General features: G+C 31.6%; 1 protein-coding gene across 2 annotated transcripts; it reads right to left on the reverse strand.

The window, feature by feature from the left end:
- Positions 1 to 4,084: 4,084 nt before the first annotated feature.
- LOC112691930 (ras-related and estrogen-regulated growth inhibitor) lies at positions 4,085 to 12,374 on the reverse strand. Of its 2 annotated transcripts, none has more exons than XM_025566389.1 (5): positions 11,870 to 12,374; positions 8,549 to 8,605; positions 7,930 to 7,982; positions 6,336 to 6,534; positions 4,085 to 4,886 (listed from the first exon to the last, which is right to left on the reverse strand). In XM_025566389.1, exons 1-5 carry the CDS (start codon positions 12,132 to 12,134, stop codon positions 4,666 to 4,668), a joined length of 795 nt encoding a protein of 264 aa, XP_025422174.1. In that variant the 5' UTR covers positions 12,135 to 12,374; the 3' UTR covers positions 4,085 to 4,665. The 2 variants fall into 2 exon arrangements, with proteins under 2 accessions (XP_025422174.1, XP_025422173.1); XM_025566388.1 differs by having other exon boundaries at positions 7,909 to 7,982; positions 11,870 to 12,372.
- Between the last annotated feature and the right edge of the window lie 2,841 nt (positions 12,375 to 15,215).

Genomic DNA, 15,215 nt, shown 5'->3' on the forward strand with positions numbered 1-15,215 from the left:
ACTATACCGGCACGCCGACGACGAACCGTCGCGGTGGCTGTAGGTCTCGGCTGATGGCCGCCGAAGCCCCCGGGGCTCGACGGCAGTCCGATACCAGGCGGAAGAAACGATAAAACTGTTTATGTAACGCGGTAACGTTGACGCAATGTATTGAAGTAAATAATTATATTTCAAATATTATAGTACTATTGGAGAACTTTCAGGTTTGCCTACCCAGTTCGAAACTATAGGGTGTCAGAACGCAGGATTTAAATATGCTGTAAATTAAAAGTATTTATCTTAAAAAAACATAACCAATAAATCATTCTCTTCGGGAGAAGTTAAGGTTTAACAGTGAAAAACAATATCGAACATATGACCCTTCCTACTAACCCTACAGGTGATTATTCTTTCCATAAAATTTACCATCACTCGATCACACATTGCTCATCAAGTTCTTTGAGGACACCACGAATTTCTTGCTTAAGTTCTAAGACATTTTAAACTTCGTTCTGATAAACTCGTGACTTAGTGTATCCACATTAGAAAAAATTACACGGCGTCAAGTCGCAAGATCGAAGTGGGTAGTTTTAGTCTCCTTGAAACGAGATTAATTTGTCCAGGAACTTCTCATGCAAGCAGAGTGATTGTTTCTCTTGAAGTGTGACAAGTTGAAACCATATATTTTTTATGTTCATTTGGTCCAAATGAGGCCAAAAGAAATTACTGAGCACAGTAGATATTCTTGTATGGTTACAACAAGCCGGCGCAACTTGTCACATTTCAAGAAAAACAATCACTTCTGCTGCGTGAGAAATTCCTGGACAGATTAATCTCGTTGCGTGGAGACCAAAGCTACCCACTTCGATCTTACGACTTGATGCCGTGTGATTTTTTCTAATGTGGATACACTAAGTCACGAGTTTATCAGAACGAAGTTCAAAATGTCTTAGAACTTAAGCAAGAAATGCATGGTGTCCTCAAAGAAATTGATGAGCAATGTGTGATCGAGTGATGGAAAGAATAATCACCTTAGATAAAAGAATAATAAGAATATCTTAGTCTTAGTAGGGTTAGTAGGAAGGGTCATATGCTCGATATTGTTTTTCACTGTTAAACCTTAACTTCTCCTGAAGAGAATGATATACTGTTTTTTTAAAATAAATACATTTAATTTACAGCAGATTTAAATCCTGCGTTCATTTTTAGACACCCTATAAAATTATATCTCGAACGACGTACTCGACATATAAAAGAAAACATTTAATATTGAAATGGAAATTTCAAATGACCGGAAAAACATGTACGAACACATATCTAACCCTTACCGTAGTTGTAGTATTCAGAAAAATCATATAAATTCGTTGGTTGAAATCGGTCTTCGTTATTACATCCGCGCGAACCGATTTGATGATTTTTTAATACAATCATATAATTTTAATATAAATATAATATATATGATATAAGTTATTATATATTTGAATCAATTACAATTTTTAGTTATAGTTATAAACGTAAGCAGTGACGGACTGGGCCACACTATGTATTAATTGTGTATTTCTTGTTATTGAATACTAGTGGTGAAAGATAAACAATAAGGTATTTAGTAACTGATTACAGAAAAATTACTAGACAAGACTATAAGGTTTATGTGTGATAGATAATATATGTATTTTTACAAATCAATAAATTTTGTAGATATCACTTAGATAACGTGGGCCTTTACTTCATTCGACGGCCTATAACAATTTGTAAATAAACCGTTATGACCACAGACCAGCTCGTGGTAATACGTACCTAGCTGGCTGTTCATGTTATCTATTTTAAAAACAACAATTAATAATCACGGGTTCCCTAAAAGACAGTCAGGAACACCACTAATGTATTTTGACAATATTATAACACTCATGCGTGATTCGATAAGTAATAAATAATCGGCCAGTAGATTTAATAAATTACCTTGTGTCAGTGGCGTATTTATGGGGGGTTTTGGGGGTTTTCACCCCCCTCCCCCACAAATAGATGAAAACGTCAAATTTTAAGTATATACTGATATGTAATATAATAATTTTAGTTTTTATATTCGATTAAGTATTAAAGTATAATGAAATATATATATATAAAAAGAATAATAATAATAATCGCTAATAATTAAATTGTAATCGGATAATAATAATAACAATCGACCGCACGGCACTCACACACGAATGGTATATAAATAATCTGATGCGGGAAAATTATCGGTAGATAAGAGTATTAATATCTTAGTCCGTGACTGTCATGTCTTTTCAGTTGTCAGTATGCATTATGCATCTATGCGCAACATAAAGTAATTTTAAATACGATTAATACGATCATACGTTTAATTTAGTTCGATTTCATTAATTTATTTTCATTTAATTATTGAGTTGGTATTGAATCAAACCAAAAAAAATCTAAATGAGGAGCGGAGAAACTTTGACTTAAAAGAAATGCTGAGTAAAAGGTATCAGCTAACGACCTAAAACAAAAAATGTGTATAGAACATTTTTCGAATGCAGTTAGAGCTATTTTTTTATGTTTTAGGTTACTTTCCAAAATTTGCCCACTGGGCCGGTGCCTACCCAGTCCGCCCCTGAACGTAAGGCGTTTGACAAGTTTGAAATCAAAAAAACTTGAATGAAACAGGATAGCGGAGATTATACATTTCTTATTAAAGCACCCACTTAGTTTTAATGCAGTCTACCGAGAAGTATCGACATCATCAAATCAAAAAGTTTCAATATTCAATTAGTAATTATCACAAGTAGTTTTTAATGCGCATTTTTATATATTCTTAAACAAGTAGTTTTTAATGAGCAAGTATATACATCGCATTATTATTTATTGGTAAGTTTAAATTGATCACGTGATCAATAACTTTCAAATGACCTAGAGGCAAAAATAAAAGTAAAACCAGAGCACAATACATACATTGTAGAAACATTGTTAGAAACATATTATAAGTTAATAATCAAAATAGAGTAATTATATAAAGTTAATTTAATTTATTTAAAATTTTTAAATTATTTTAAGTAAGTTACAAAATTATCATACTTAAACCATTAAAAAATGAAAAGGTTAAAATGAAAAGTGGATCCCCGTTACAGTACTTTTTAACAGTCCCAATATAAAGTGCGGATATCCTTGTAATTAATTATAAAATAATTAAATATCACGCCTATGGTTACATATAAATATTTTCCTGTATTTTTTCATATAATTGAATTACATACAATATTAATGTAAAAAACTTACTTTTACAAAAATAATTTTGTACAAATTCTTATATATTACAATAAATCATAAATAAACAATTTACGCTTAATGTATAGTATCATATAATATAGTTTTGGTTATAAATTAAAAATATTATAAGTACAATCTATGAATAACTATAGAAACGTACGATTTACGAATCATCGTAATAATCGACGTATAAACATAATTGGGAAATTTACAATTACTTAAAAGTTGTAACAAGTAACTAAAATAAAATGATAAATATATATAATAGAACTGTACCTACCTACATCACCCGTTCTATGATTGATAGTTTTAATACAATCATGGAAACGGTATATACTACTGTCACTATGTAAAGTATATAATATTATTTTATTTCGTGGACTTACAGTAAAAATTAACAAATAAAGAGAACATTATAATTTTTTTTTTTAAATTTTAAATTGAAAATAATACAACATAGGTGCGTTCGTTGGAGAAAGAAAACTGAAATTTTAATTAAACCTGTAATATCTCATAATCATCACGTGTCAGGTGGTATGCTTCGTTCTCAATACTATTGTTAAACTTAAATCGAACCGATTGATTTCGGTACGATTAAATGTAATATTAAAATGGTTTAAAAACAAATGCTCGAATATCGCAAGCAAGAAAAAAAAAAAATTGAAATTCATTGAAACTGTATTGTGTTTGAAACAAATAATAATAAAAACAGACGTACTTGACACGGTCGCGCATCTATAACGTGACAGACATGCGGTTCGTTATCGACAAATACCTAATTGGTGAACTAAATTGTTTACGTTATTCGTATGATGTGACATGTGCAGTGTACATTTTATGGGCGTCTTTTTTTTTTTGGGGGGGGGGCGAAGGGACGGTCGTCCCCCTGAATCTGTATTTAAGGATTTGATTATACGTGAGTTATACATTTCAAATTTTCTTAATGTGGATCATTTTATAACGAAATCAAATTACACGTGGCTGTGAATACTGAATCGGGATTTTTGTCGGGTCCGTACTCGGTGAAAAATCAAATAAAACAGAAGCGTAACTTTCAAAACACAGACGGGTGTTAAAGTATAACTGCACGAAAGTCGATTCCGTAGAAGTGGATCCGGCTTTAGATTGAAAAAAAAACCACAAACATTAAGGATTCACCTGATTCAAATATTACCAAACATTTTTACTTGTAAATTTTGAGCCCGAATCAAAGAAAAAAATTTGAGTCCCCCCCCCCACAGCCAGAAGTAAGTACCTACGTACGCGGTTGGTCCGCGTGCATCCCGCCGCGGTCGATTGCGCAGAACTCTCCTAACCCTACACGACCAGCACTGATTACGCTAATTTTTTTCTTTTTTTTATATACACGTCACACGCGTTCCGATGGGGCGCGGACACGACCGTGGACCGTTGGCGGTGTCATTCCTTCGGCAAGGCGCTGTCGCTTTTGCCCCGAGCGTACGCCTTCACCGCGGCCGTCTTGCCGCCCAACATCCTGTCCAGCAGCGATTGTTTGTTTTTCCGCCGGACGCTCAACACTTCTCTGCACACTTCCAGGAACACCTCGGCCACCTGTCCCACTTGTTCCGCCGCCGCTACTTCCGTGAAACAGCATTCGAAATCTTTTGCTAGTATTTCACCTGCAAACAACGTAACGGTTTTAGTCGACGGCGTGCCGCGCAAATCCGTTCGATTTTCCCGCTTTGAAACGACCGAACAAAACTCACGACGAGTTCTCGCGAACGTCCACGGTCTGCGTATCGAACGATTCGGTTTGTCAGTTAAAATGTGAATTTCGTAGAAGGCTATTGCAACACATTGCACGGCGATCGATTCGCGTACGGAAAAACGCGCTAATAAATTACGGAAAAATGATAACATCACGATGAGCAGGTAAGTATTGCAGACAGTTGATCAGTAACAACTATGGTTGGGATGTTGATGACTTTTGCACTTTTTTCCCCTCCGATTCTATACAATGCTATCCTAGCTAAACATTTGTTTCGTGCTCCCTCGATGCAGAACATTCTAATTTTATTTTCCATTTTTTCGCATTTTTAGCTCTAAATGCATTTTTTTTTTTTTTTTTTAATTCGTAATTTTTCAACACTTTTAAGTCATTTTTTTGTAGTTTTTGTACAACGTAGGGCATTTATCTCAAATTTTAGATTTTAGAGCAAGTGTTTATACTTGTATGTAAGGTTTAAAATGTAAAGGTACACTATTATTTATTAACATTATAATGTAGATATAATTCATACTTTAAACTACTATTACACCCATTATCACACCTATATCTTTAATAAAATTTTTATTATAAATACATTTTTTTCATTTAATCAATTTTTTAGATAATTTTTAAGGTAATTTTTTGAAGTATTTAGTGCATTTTTGCACTTTCTTTAAGGCATTTTTGTGTGTTTTTTAGGTCATCAACATTTTAACTCTAGTAATAACTGACAATACTCCGCAAGTTATATATATATTCAGAGAGAAGAGAGAGTGAGCGAGAAAATGAGATAAGTGTTTTGGTAGACAAGAATCCAATTAAAATTGCTCGGTTAAATTTCAAATATTTTAACACAACAAATTACTATGTACACTCTTATATTTATAATATATATTATTTAATTTAGTTTATATAAATGATTAATACTATTAGCATTACTAATTTACAATATTCAAAAAAAAAAAAAAAAAAATCAATAAAATAATTAAATTACAAAAAAATTAGTAATTTGTTAATACTCGTAAATGAATATATAAATAAATAGTTTATACGTAAATATAAATAAATGCTTAGCTTGGAGTATTATCATATTCGTAATATACGAGCGGTTTCGAATCAACATCAGATGTATATAAAATCAATAAAATTACGACACTTAAAGTCGCAATATAGAAACATGTATCGTGATTTTATTGACTTTGTATAACCTGATGATATTTTTTTTAATTCGAAATCCGTTGCACATTACAAATTTAATAATAGTTCAGGCTAAGTATTTATTTATTTATTTGTATAAACTATTTATATTTATATTTGAACATTATTTGTTTTAATCAGTGGTTTTCTAACTACCTAGTACCTTCTTCTGTGCTGACTTGTCTAAGATGGACCATATCAGCTTTGTTGGCCACTAACGCCACTGGCATTTCAAAATTGTCCAACATGGTCTGTTTTACACGTCTCACATAGTTAAACGAACGTCTGTCCGTTATAGCAAACACCAACACGAGCGCGTCTGCCCAATTGTAAACGTCGGTCAATGGCATCTCTTCATCATTCTAAAACAAAATAAGTGTATATAAATTAATATTAAATTCCAAAATCTATTTTTTTATATTTGTGTAGGTTTTAAAATATAATATACACTAATTACTAGTTAAAGTAATATAAATATATATTTATATTTTTATAAGTGCAAAAGAATTTTGGAGTTTTGACTATTGCTCGTAATTGTTTAGCGTCATAATATTTTAAATATTAATGCATTAAAAATATAAAGTTTTAAAAGTACCCATAAAAACATTAAAAATCTATACAAGATCTAGTCTCAAAATATTCTAATAAAAAACTACTTGATTTAATACAATCACTTAAATTTCAAATCAATTATAATGGTCCCAACATAAGAAGTATACGTATTGGCGTTTCATTTTGTGTATTCTTTTTTTCTGTATGCAATATATTTTTGGGGTATGTTTTTGGGCGATCAGTGTAATATAATAATGATAATAGTTGATATTATTATTATATAAATGCATCAATACGTATATCCTATTTTTTTTAAATAAAAAATGATTTTTATTACTATATGTTTGTTGTGTGGTTTGAAATGGTCGAAAGAACTTTTAGGGCCTGTTTTAAAATAGTAGTTTAAACTCTTATCGAAGTTTAAACCTGGTTTAAATTTAAAAGACCGTATTACAATCGATTATCAATGGTTTAAACCAAAGTTAAACAACTGATTGTTAAACCACTGATATCGGCGAGTTAAACTTGGTTTAAAAATTGATCTGCAATTTCATTGGTTGTTAATTAATGTCGATAACAAACAGTAGTATTATGATAAACAAGATACACTGTGTTTACTCTTCAATGTTTATTAGAAAATTTAATTTTTTTGTGTTTTTATGTTATGAACATAATTACACAATTTAATTTGCAACGTTATAATCATTTTAATAATAATGGAAACTATTACTGTTAACAACTTGTTGTTTGAAAAAATTATTAATATTATTAATTATTCAGTGATGATAAATTATAAGTTATCACATCAAAACACCAGATTACATAGCTTATCCATTAATTTTACAGAGATACCAAAAGTATTACAAAAATAAATATTTTAACCACAGTTTAACTGAACTGAACCAAATCGACGATTGAAATACTGGCAATAAGTTAACTTAGGAGTTAGTTGATAACCGAGGTTCAGCTAAACTCGAGTTTACCACTGCTATTGTAAAACAGGCCCTTATAGTTTCAATCCCTCAAACCAATTCTGATTTCACAGCTGTGTGATTTCTTGCTTATAACCTCATCAAGTTAATTTCCTCGTCAATTAAATTATGATATTTTATTATTGTACAGATAATAAATATACGAATTAATGTGTATGATTTGATTTATTATAGTTTTACCTATGTACGTACTTTTGGACATGTGTCTAGTACCTCGAAAAGAATCGGTTCGCCATCGACCATCACTTCATGCTTGTATCTTGTTTCTGTAAACCAAATTTTAACAGTTAGTATGTAACATTAATGTATTATTAATTGGGAATTCACTATCGATTTGTGTTCGATTATATTTCAACATAATATACATTATATAATGTATGTTTATTGACCTACATTTTGCCTTATAAAGTTTCTATTTAATTGTTTTTCATACATTTTTCATACCAGAAGTCGTGACTATTAAGTCTTAAACATTGCGCACCCAGGCCAAACATTTAAGTCAATACGGCCTGTAATTAATATTCCTCGTTCATGGTGTGTTATACATGTAATCTTATCGATTGTTTAGCCTTCAAATTTATTTTTAACTTTGTCCATTTTTACAAAACGTACGCTTCAATACGTAGCAAGTATCATACGTCTATATATTTATTGCAAAATAGAAAATAACAAAATGTATAAGTTTCAGATAATTTAATTTTAACCGAGTACTTTATACTGAGTAATTTGTTATGTGTAATATTAAAAGTTTTTTCGGCGTACAATTTAACCATGAATTTTCTAGGTTGTAATTCTATTTTTGCATTAATGTTATATTTTCATATAGACTTACCAGCTTGGTGGTCATATTCTCCAATATATCTCTTTGTTAAAAACCGCACAGTCAATGCTAAAAACAATAAAAAAAAAAACGAGTTTATTTTAGTTACACGCATATATAGTAACATAAACATAATGAACCGTAATTTAATATGTACAGCGAATTATAAATTAAATTATATGTTACGTAATATATTGTAATGTATAAAATCAGTTTTTAACTAATTTCAATTGATTATACATATTTTCTTCTTCTTCTTCTTCTATTAACGAGTTTTCTTCAGAAAAAATACAAAATGCAGACTTCCTATATTTGATATTCTACAAATGATCCCATATTATTTAGTTTTCAAAGACAAAAATAAAATTCAAGAGTTATTATTTTAAAAAAATTATAATAAAATAAAAACTAAAATTATTTTTGTTAATAAGAAATTTTAAACAGGTTCACATCATTTTTTTGTAGGTTTCAAAGCAAACATGGCAAAATAAGAAAAAATATGAAAAATCTCACTTTTTGGATTTACCAAGCATTCAAAAAAATCATGAAAAATTATTTGCTGATTGATGCTTTTGTATGAATACTGTGGTATTGAATAAAATACAATTTTTTGATGAACTAAGGCTTATTTCCCAATTTATTTATTTTAATACGATGATTACTGCGTTTAAACTTAAAATGAACAATTATACATCCATTAATGACCTTCATTAAGTATGATTATAGCAAGTCGATTGACCAAACTAAGGGGCGCCGTGTACTCTTTTTAAAATTCACAATCTATGAAATCGTTGAACCTGTAAACGATTTCAATAGTTTTCGAACGAATTTTGGATACGCGCCATTAGTAAGGAAAACACTAATAATTTAAATTTTAAATGCAACGTCCAAAACATATAGAGCACGTGTCAATGAGTTATTATACTCTTATTATAATAACATAATCAGACACATAATCATGTAATTATTGTGACAGAACACTACATAATCGGAACTTGGAGGATATTTATAATCGCATATAATAGCACATTGACCGTACAAATTCGGATTCATAAGCGGAAATTTAGTAAAATTAGTGTAGGGGCTGAGCATTATTTGCTTATTACTAACCTATAGATACCCGTGTACGTCATTATTTATTTCAAAAAGGCAATTTACAAAGTTTGACAATTTGACATACTCAACAATTTAACCAAAAAAACAATTAGGTGCCTTATCTTAAAATTTTAGGAGTAGGATTTTAAACAGAAATTATTTAGTAATTAAATTAAACAACCAATGCGGATATTATTATATATTATTAATATTATATTAATTACGATCGTTCCAAGTCATAACAATAAGTTTGTAAAATCTTACGAATTTCGAATTTGATTTAATTTTTATCACAGAATGTTTTTTTTTTAATTCAGTTATTAAAAATGCATTTTACAGTAATAATAATTATTGTATTTTTAGTCACTTAACAATTTGTAGGGTTAGGGGGCTAAGACCTGTACTTTACATTTCTGGGGGGCTTAGTTCCCTCAAGCTCCTCCGATTTCCACCTATTTTCAGATTTTGAGCATATAAACTCGTTCGACAAGTGTTTTTCTAATTTTTTAGGACTTTAAACGCTAACCATATAATTATATTATTTCACAAAAAAAATTATAATACCTACACAAAACTACGTTAACTTATTTTAATGAGGTTATGAATAAGAGTAAAATTTACTGATGAAGGTAAATTTCAATTATTTAGAACTGATGAAAAACATTAATTAAATTAAAATAGCGAAAATAATCTAAACTCACAGCTGATATTGATCGAATTAATATATATAATATTTAAGATTGTATAAATTTGTATGAGTTTACAGTATTTAATATACATATTTAATCCTATGTCATTTTTAAAATTATTAAAACTATGATTGTGTAACAACTGTATTATAAAAAGGAAATATCAACAGCTCAAAAATTATTTCTTCACATTCGTCGACTTCATGTAAGAATTTATTTATGGATTGTCAACAATTTTTGATTTTCGATATCCAAATCCATGATGGTGAGTCAGATTTCATCGTTTTACGAATACATGTCCTACCTGAATTGTTTGGTTTCAGTATCACTGAATCTACCATAAATTATTTTGATTGATGCGTGGTACGCAATGCGATTTGCATATTATGCCTTATACATTATTTTGATGCATTAGTGAAATTCAAAATATGAACCAAACTTTTTTTGAGTACTAGTATTTGAGACGGTCAAGACGTATATAGACAGTCGGTTGGACTTCAGAAAACGTGAGTGATCCACAAACAAATACACAATATGAACGTACGAGTGCATATCAGCGTTGTCGAAGCGCATTTTGATACGTTTCGCGTAAAAGAAAATCGATTTTCACGCTGCTACTATGTCAACGATACAATACGTTTTATAAATAGACGGTGTCATATACGTAATATTAAAATTTCACGGTTGCGCTACGGCCTACGGATTATGATACAACAATATGGTGATTTAGAATATAGGTTTTTTTCGATAATAACGAAAATGGAAACGGTATTTAAAAAAAAAAAAAAACTTCAGTAGAACAGATTATACAGTATAATACAACGTTTCCCAAATAGTGGGTCGCGACCCACTACCGGGCCACGAAAATATAATACCGAGTCGCAGAATTCAATAAAATTCTCATATTAAATTTATTATTTATCATTTCATTTGATAATTCGAACTTTTTAGTAAAAATAACTAATATTTACGACATAAATAATTTAATTATTGAGATTATCAACTAGACTTCATGCAAAGCCTCTATAGCATTCGCCGTATCTATAAATACGGTATAATAGTAACAAGTGCATGCGACAAGCGTCGTTGGTTGTGGACATACAAATGTGTTTTATTTCGCCTTTTTTGCGCAACGATAAATGTAAAATATTTTGGTGAAGGAGAAAAATAATAATTACCGGGCCAGCCTAAACAAGAGTTTGGGAAACGTTGGTATAATAGGTAGTGTGATTTATTCGCTCTCGGCCGATCATCTCAAGGCGTATCGTATTCAATTGTAAACCTCTTCGAGATCGCGGCCCGAGTTCGAAGGGATTCGATTCGAATCACGCGATGGGTTCGGAGGGCATGGACGATTGCGGTGGTTGGGACGGGAGGTGGTTCGGGTTTCCGTTTGAATCCCGCGCGCGGGCGTGTATGTGTGTTACGATTGTTTGGGCAATATTTTAACAATAACGTTACGATTCGGCTGCACAATCGCCGCCGGCCAAACGGTAACGCGGGTAATCATATTATTGTTATTGTTATAATTATAAACGCGTTGGCTCACCGCTCTTGCCGACGCCCGGAGCCCCTAGCACGGCGATTTTCACTTCGGTCAGCGACGATTTCTTCCTGCGGATCCCGCGGATCGGGTTCGACGACATGACGCGGTCGCGGAACGGAACACGGGCGCGCGCGCGCTTACCGGGATACGAGTGCGCCGGACGCGGTCGCGCCACGACGGCTTCGCGTCGGTCGTCGCGGTCGGGGACACGCGCGCTTCCGGTCCCCGCGTTCAACAGGGATCGCCGCGACGTCGGATCCAACCTCATCGACGATCCGACCGACGGATCGAACGCGCGAACCGTGCGCCCGCCAACTGTGTACGCCGAAGCGCGCGGTGACGCGATCGAAAATAATCGTCGGCCGCTAGAGGATCGCGGTTAGCGGACACGGAATGCGGTTCGCAAGCGATATTGTAATAATAATCACATAACACCGATGATGATAATAATAATAAGACGGACCGGGCGCGCGCGATCTCTACGGCTGTGCCGTGCCGCGTGCGCGCGCGACCGGTCTAAAAATAAAAACGCAGACCTCTCCGTCCGGTACGTTTAACCGCTGCAGCGGCGCTGTGATTTTATTTTAACGCTGCGGTCCCCCAACGGCACGTGGGTGCAACGAACGTTTTTTCTTCTTTTCTTCTCGTCGTCCGTACGGAGCACACGCGCGCGCACTGCAGCACGGTGGCGTTTCAATTTTTTCTCCGCTCTCACTTCGCACTCTAACCCGCCGGCCTCGGAAGTCGTCCGGTTTTTTTTTTTTTCTGGAACAATAATAGAAAACAATAATAAAAAAAAAAAACCTATGGCATTTAGAACACGCGGCATGTAGATCAGCGCAACACGCGCATAACTGTACTTGTATACAGAGCGCTCGTAATGTGTGCAGAACGGATGTACGAGAAGAGTCCACGCAGTGCTGGCGGTCAGACGTTCGGCAACGTTTGACAACATCGATATTTGCAACACGGCATTGCTGCGATTTCTAACGATTACCGTGGACATCGTACTTAAACGTAACGGGGTATAACAGGAAATACGCTGGATACCGTGGTGTATCATGAAAATATACCGTTTAGCATATAAAGTTAATGTATTCCGTTTGAATCATACCATGTTTTTCAACGTCTATGCACATATTATGTGATTTATGGTACATAATAATCTTAGTATCAATTATGTATTCATCCTAAGTTCGATTACCAACTTCAATTTCTTTTTCCAGCTATGATGCCCTCCCCACCCCTGACTATTCTAACGGCACTTATACGAATTCGATAGACGGCATTACAATAAAATTATCGTATGGATTGTAATTTTATAACCATATTTAAAAATATATAAACAACTAGTTCTAATATTATATATTAAGATACGAGTATAAATCATTTAATAATTTTAATTTTATTTTTCATTAATTTATTATATATTTAAAAAAATTAAGTATAATATTTTAAATCTTTATTTGGTTTAAAAAAAAAAAAATACTTTGATGAATTATAGTTTTTAAAAGGTGTATAAATAATGAATACGGCTCTAAGGTTAAAAAATCCTAAAAAGTAAAACTATAAATAACATAGCTACGATTATGAGTTTTAATATAATCATAAACCAATTTTTTCTTGCAAACCTTTTTTTTTACTCTCACACATAGCAAGCGTGTAAATGCTGGAAGTTTTCTGCTCTAGCTCTAGATGATCACCACATCGAGTGAATTCCGCAATACTAAGATTCACTCAATTTTTTCTGGCTAGTCCTGTCAACGGGTCATTATGCACGTGAGCTGAATTAAAAACATGTATACTGCAGTATAAATCCATTTCAAAGGCATACCACGGTGAACGCGATGTCAATTCACTTTTGCTCTCATATGATATTTATGCGCATTTTTTAATAAGTTAAAAATAAAATTTGGTTTTAAAGCATCCTATTTATGGTGTGCTTTAAAATGAAAAATTGTAAATATAAATTGTATTTATGTTATTGAAGTGGCGTCAAGGTATTTAAAAAATATTATGAGATCGTGCATCAAGGAGCCCTTCACCATTCACCCAAATTTTTTTTCCAATATAACAATTAGATGAAAATTAAGAAATTTATATGATGCAATATATACATAGCTGAAAAAAAATTTAAATATATTTAATTTTTGCTATGTTTAGATTCACACCTAAAGATGGCCTCTAAAAAACTTACTGTGACATTTGTCAAAGATAAATTACGTGATGAAAGCCATTATGTTATTGTACTAATTAGTTATCACTTAATATTGCTATAATGATTATTATTTTTTTAATAATAATTATTAGTAAATAATAATTGCTGGAGAACAAAACGAATAATATTTTTTCTCTTTTGATAACAATAAAATATTTTTTTAGCGTTTATTCCGTTGCCATTATCTTCTAAATGTCGTTTGCAATGATTTAGCAATTAAATATATTGTCATATTATGAGTACAACTTGAATTTTAAAATAAATATTTGCAAGTGAACGATCATCAATAATAATATTTTTTATCATAATTTCATATAGTAAATTTAAAATTTTTATAAAATAAAAAACTATACTTCCATTCATAACTAAAATTTCTCTTTATAATTAACCCACACAGAATCTAGGTAAAATATTATTTTTCCCACTAATTCCTACTTATAAAATTGGCAACCGTAAAAGAAATGTGGTATTGGTTTTATATTGTACTTGAAATAGTACATTAAAATTTAGTATACAGTTGTTTAAATGGTTTACACAAAGTTACGAAAGTATATGAAATAAATATTAATACTTTTTAATAACTATATTAAGACCATAACGTGAATGTTTTTCTGAATCTATGATAAGTTATACTAGTCTTAAATTATTCTTTTCCGACAATTAGTGCTTTTTTAAACGCCATGCATAGAAATGAGATTCAATCTTTGAAATTCCTGAAATTTTTTTAAAAGAACCTATGATATTTATTTACCTGTAAAATTCGAACGAATCATAACTTTATATTTGTTTGTAATTTTCTAAGCAGAAAATAATTTGTTTATTTTCACAAGTAGTATTTAGTTTATTTATTTTTATCTATTAAGTAGTAATTACTCTTTGATATGTTTTACAATTAAGTCTTGTGATGTATTGATTTGCTATTAATTTTTGTTATATTACAGTACATTAACCAAAATGCATTGGAGGATAATTATCAATTGCATTTGTTCAATTTTCAATTGAGCTAACGGTGAACGGTGCACCTGTATAATGCAGATTTCCATAATGGTAAAATTGTGCACCGTCATTATTATTTAGTATTTTAATGACAATATTTTTAATTTTTTTGAATATATATTTGGATGGTACGTT

The sequence above is a fragment of the Sipha flava genome, unplaced genomic scaffold (assembly GCF_003268045.1).
Source record: "Sipha flava isolate LNK unplaced genomic scaffold, YSA_version1 67_pilon_pilon, whole genome shotgun sequence".
Taxonomy (NCBI): Eukaryota; Metazoa; Arthropoda; class Insecta; order Hemiptera; family Aphididae; genus Sipha; species Sipha flava.